At 40.2% G+C, this 4913-nt stretch overlaps 1 protein-coding gene across 1 annotated transcript in view; it reads right to left on the bottom strand.

Annotated features, from left to right (window-relative positions):
• LOC114070476 (disrupted in schizophrenia 1 protein-like) overlaps positions 1-4913 on the bottom strand; it is a gene marked incomplete at its 5' end in the record, with an annotated part of 51210 nt that overhangs the window by 25833 nt on the left and 20464 nt on the right. Inside the window, one exon of the mRNA XM_027907914.1 lies at positions 3528-3763. Within this exon, the coding sequence (XP_027763715.1) occupies positions 3528-3763 (236 nt within the window). The remainder of the gene's footprint in view (positions 1-3527; positions 3764-4913) is intronic.

The following is a 4913-nucleotide window of genomic DNA, read 5'->3' as shown; positions in this document are numbered from 1 at the left end:
ACAACACCAGCTGCTCCCACCTTTAAAACACATCTCCTCGCAACCCCATGGAAGTGAGTGAGCTTTTGCCCTGCAATTTCCTCGTTTTACAAAAATGATTACAGCCTTTAGTTTACCAAGAGCAATTAAGCCTGTCTGGATGAGCAAAACAACCACATTCTGTGGTCTCAACCTCAATAAGAATTCCCCATCAAAACATATTTCTTTGCCCATTAACCAGCAGGTTTTAACCCCATCTTCCAACAGCCCTCAAGAAAGGTCCCATGGTAACATGCCTAACATTTCTGAGTTCTTCAAACTCAAAGCATGCTCTAGTTCTTGACAAAGGCTTTTTGTTTTCAAAACGTTTATCACATACCAAAGACAAACAAGACAAAACAAAGAAAATTCCTGAAGAAATAACAATTGACAAGAAAACTTAGAAACAATGCTTAATCCCAATGTTACATTGACTCACTCTCTCTTCATACTTCTATTTGGGCAATATTCTTCAATTAACATGTTCTCTGACATTTCTCGAAGTTTGCTTCAATATGATGCATTTAATAGCATTTAGTTGAAGCAAAATAATTTTTATGTTACAGTGAACTGCAAGCCACTGAATAAAATTCATTATAGCACAGTTTGTCTTAAAAGTGCTTTGCACTAGCCCTGCCTTGTTACTCCTACGCTGAATGCAATTCATGTAGTCAGCAAATAATTATACAAAAACAAATCATAGCAGTACTTTACTGACTAGCACAACGCTGTTAAAACAAATATGTAGTATCTTGCAATCCAATACCCAGGAGCTTGGAACGTACAGCCCATCCACAGTGAACAACTTTCCACGTAAGCACTGATCTTTAGTATATGTTCATAAGTAATAGAGGTATCTGTGTGAGAAACAAAGCTAACTTTGGAAAACCTTTTTTTTTCCCCCAGCAATTATTCATAAAATAAAAAGCATGATTCCAGAAAAATATCTTTAAGATTAAATATCCCAAGACTGTGGAATTTAAAACTAATATGCTGAACTAGCATCAATCAAGTATTTTAACCTGTTACCTAATATACAAGACTTCTTTCATTTGAACTACTGATAGAGAATAAGCTGATGCAAGTTGCAACCATAGAAATTCTGGCTAGATATGAGACAAAGGAAAAATTCACAGCAAGGGTGGTGAAATGTAGGATACCTAGCAAGGCTGCAAAATCTCCATTCTTGAAGATATGCAAAACTTGGGCTGATGGAGCCCTGAGCAGCCTGATCTTATTTGGAAATTGTGGTCCTGCTTTGAGCAGTTTAACAAGATGACCTCCTAAATTATTCTAGAACTGTATGACAATGTAGGGGATGCCCACAGGCACAAAGGAAATGTACCCACACCAAATGTCTTACTATCTGCATGCTGCTTTTTCATCTTACAGAAAGAGAACAGAACACAACTGGATGCAGACGTAAGACTATTGTACCTGACGTATGATGGACTACATAACTTTATAAGGAAGCCACCTGTCACTTAAGCTCACTGTTAAACTGAACAAACTCTCACTGTTAAATAGCTGCAGCCATTGCAAGGGCATTTTCTTCTCCTCAGCCTCTCTGAATATATAGCCTGCCCTGAAAGAAAGAAATACCAGAGAACTCACAGTGGAAACGTGGCTGCTGACCACCAAGCTGGGATGCTTTCAGCTACCCAAAATAGCAAGTGGTTTGGGAAAAGAGATTTGAGAATCAAAGGCAAGAAAGAGGCCAAGTCATAAAGTCAAGTGGTTGAGTCTCACAGCTGGACTAGAGATTTCCATCTGTGCTCCCAAGACAGCTTGTGCACTTTCCAGTAGTCACAGACACAGCACATACAACACTCGGGTAGATTTTAATTCAAAGATAGCCACCATCTCCTGCAGAGAAGAGAGGAGCTGCTGAACAGACAGTAAGTGGTACCTTTGAAAGGCTGCATCAGCCAGACTGTGACATGGTCCTACTAGTTCACTTTGCTTTTAAGTTGTGAAGAAGGGAAAAAAAAACAACTCCAAAATCAAAACTTTAGCACTTAATTGAGGGACTGTTGCCAGCTCTCTCAAAAACTACAACCTCTCTCTCATCTAGTTGAATGGTATAATTATTAAACTTCTCCACTTTCCCAGAGCCAGACTACTCTTGCCTGTTGGCCTATTGCTAGATTTCTGCTTTTGCATTCCTGGATACAATAAAGCCCAGTCTAAGAACTGTGATGGAGAACACTCCCAGCCAGGACACTGAAATCCTTGGCAGGTAAGAGCTTGCTCTGTGTCTGAAGGTTCAGATCCAGGCAGGTTATGGGACCTCAAACTCAGAGCTTCCACATTCTGAAGCAAGGACTCTGTCTTCTACGTGACCATGCCATAGGTGGGCATCTACATTCCTGCCATTAGTTATGGTCAGCAAAGGCTTTGGGGTTTGACACAAACACCCAACTATAACCTGAAATAGGAGATTCAAACTGTTCCCAAAGGCTCTAACAGATGCCTAAGTATGTTTACCTGTGCAGCCCAAAACAGCATTTTTGCATCCTGTATTGGGTCTAACTGAGATGGAGCTAAATTAGCAGCTGTCACAGTGCTGTGATTTGCACTGGTAGTTAGAAAGGTGCTGATAACACACCAGTGTTTTGGGTACTGCTGAGCAGTGCTGGCAAAGCATCAGCACTGTCTCTCCAACCTTCTGCCCTTCATCCCCCATAGGCTGGGGGTGGGCAGCAATTTCACATGAATGTTAATATCAAACTAAACCCAATAAACACGAAGGGAGAAAAGAAATTGCAAGTAACATAGTTATTGCTTTTCTGGGAGAAATGCAAGTTAGGATAAACAGGAGTTTTATTTTCTCAGTAGTAGTATCACTTTCAAAGTCCCATCACCAGCATCCAATACAGTCTAGGCCCCAAGTGCTTCTATTGATTTTGTAAATAAAGATGAGGTTATTTCTAAAACACTACCAAGAGTAGCTACTTTTCCATTTCAGGAACCATATGCTGTGCATGTAACTGCAGATGTCCCAAAAGTATTCATGCTGCATCCTTTCCCCTACTACCTCAAGTCCACGGTCTGACCTTAACACTCATCACATTGGACTTTATTACGATTATGAGTTTACTGAAGCAAGAAGCATCTCTAATATTTATTTGAATGGTACCTAGTACACACTTTCAGGTTGTGAGAAATGTTTTAATCACTGCATTAACAAACTGGGAGGAAAAGAGCCATCAGTTAACAAGAAGAAATGGTGTAAACTGATGATAGGTATTAACAAATGATGGATGCATAATGCTTTATATAGGTGAGTCTATCATAAAAGATACTAAAGTGCAAGAGCTTCAAAATAACTACAACCCCTTCCTGAGCAAGTACATCAATATTAGAATTTCAACATCTCTTCTTGGAAAATTTTCTAGAGTCTGAATGCAGATAATTAGCTGGCACTATCACGAAGAAAACAACTGACAGTCAATTCAACAGAACATTGAGGAAGATACAAGACTACATCTAAATTGAAATTTAGATACCTCTTTATTGTTCCTGGAAGATCTAGACTGAATGGAATTTGATAGGAGGATGCTAAAGTGTCATCCACAGCCTTGCTTATTTCCTGCAGTTCTCTCAAAGAAATGCAGCCAAGTAAAGCAGTCAGTTCACAGTCCTGTGACTGAATGAGTCTATCTTGTTCTTCAATTTCTCTTCTTAGCTGTTGATCTTTTGCTTCTAATATGGTCAATCTTGTTCGGAGGTCTTCAATTTCTTTCTGCATAGAACAGAAACCAGAGTTTACTACATGAACCCTGCTAAAGAAACTCCTCTGCCCCTAAAAAAAACACAGTACAAGAATCAAGAGTTAGCATGAAGTAAGTCTGTCCAACTTAGCACAACATTAAATGAGAAGACATCCTTTTGCTGACACGCAAAATTCTTATGTTGATTGTATTTAGAATATACAGTGCTTCCAACAGTCTGAAAACTCACCACCTCTTTCAATACCAAATTCTAGGATTCTCTTCCAACACCCACTGTCAGTTTTTTACTTCTAGAATACACAGGTACTTCCCAAGTTAAAAACTTTCAGGAAAAAAACCAAACAACCAGACCTCAGTTCAACCATGACAACAGAATCTTGCTCTACAAACTGGTAACTGAAGTGATCTGTCCTCCTGCAGAATATCCCTGCAATGATTCCTCTAGGTTTCCCGTCCAACATCAGGCACAGGATGCAAGTGGAAAAACACTGACTAACTGGATAGTCCTTTTGATAATTAATACTTCATGTTAATTGAGAGCACAAAAGCCCTCCCTTGAAACGGTCAGAACTTCAACCTCAGTTGCACTGATCTTGCTAGAAGTTTAAACTCTGTGCATTATGATACTGACGTTTCTTCAAGAGCATATTTTATTTTTTAGAATCATAGACTTGTACAATCATTAATGTTGGAAAAGACCCCCAGGACCATCCTGTCCAACCTTTGACTGAACACTCCCTTGTCAACTAAACCATAGTACTAAGTGCCACGTCCAGTTGTTTCTTGAACGCTTCCAGGGATGGTGACTCCAGTACCTCCCTGGGCAGCCCGTTCCAATGTCTGACCACTCTTTCAGTGAAAAAATTCTTCCTGATGGCCAACCTGAGTCTCTCCTGGTGCAGCTTGAGGCCATTTCCTCTTGTCCTGTCACTAGTTGCCTGGGAGAAGAGGCTGACCCCCACCTGGCTACAACCTCCTTTCAGATAGTTGTAGAGAATGCTGAGAACTCACTTGAGTCTCCTCTTCTCCAGGTTAAACAACCTCAGCTCCCTTAAGTGCTCTTCATACGACTTACTCTAGACCCTTCACCAGTTTCGTTGCCTTTTTCTGGACACACTCCAGCATCCTAATGTCCTCCTTGAAGTGAGGGGTCAAAAAAAA

The sequence above is a fragment of the Empidonax traillii genome, unplaced genomic scaffold (assembly GCF_003031625.1).
Source record: "Empidonax traillii isolate 1590-97213 ecotype Southwest subspecies unplaced genomic scaffold, ASM303162v1 scaffold1573:size99210, whole genome shotgun sequence".
NCBI classification, from domain to species: Eukaryota; Metazoa; Chordata; class Aves; order Passeriformes; family Tyrannidae; genus Empidonax; species Empidonax traillii.
The sequence above is the reverse complement of the archived record's forward strand: the minus strand, read 5'-3'. Positions and strand labels throughout refer to the sequence as shown.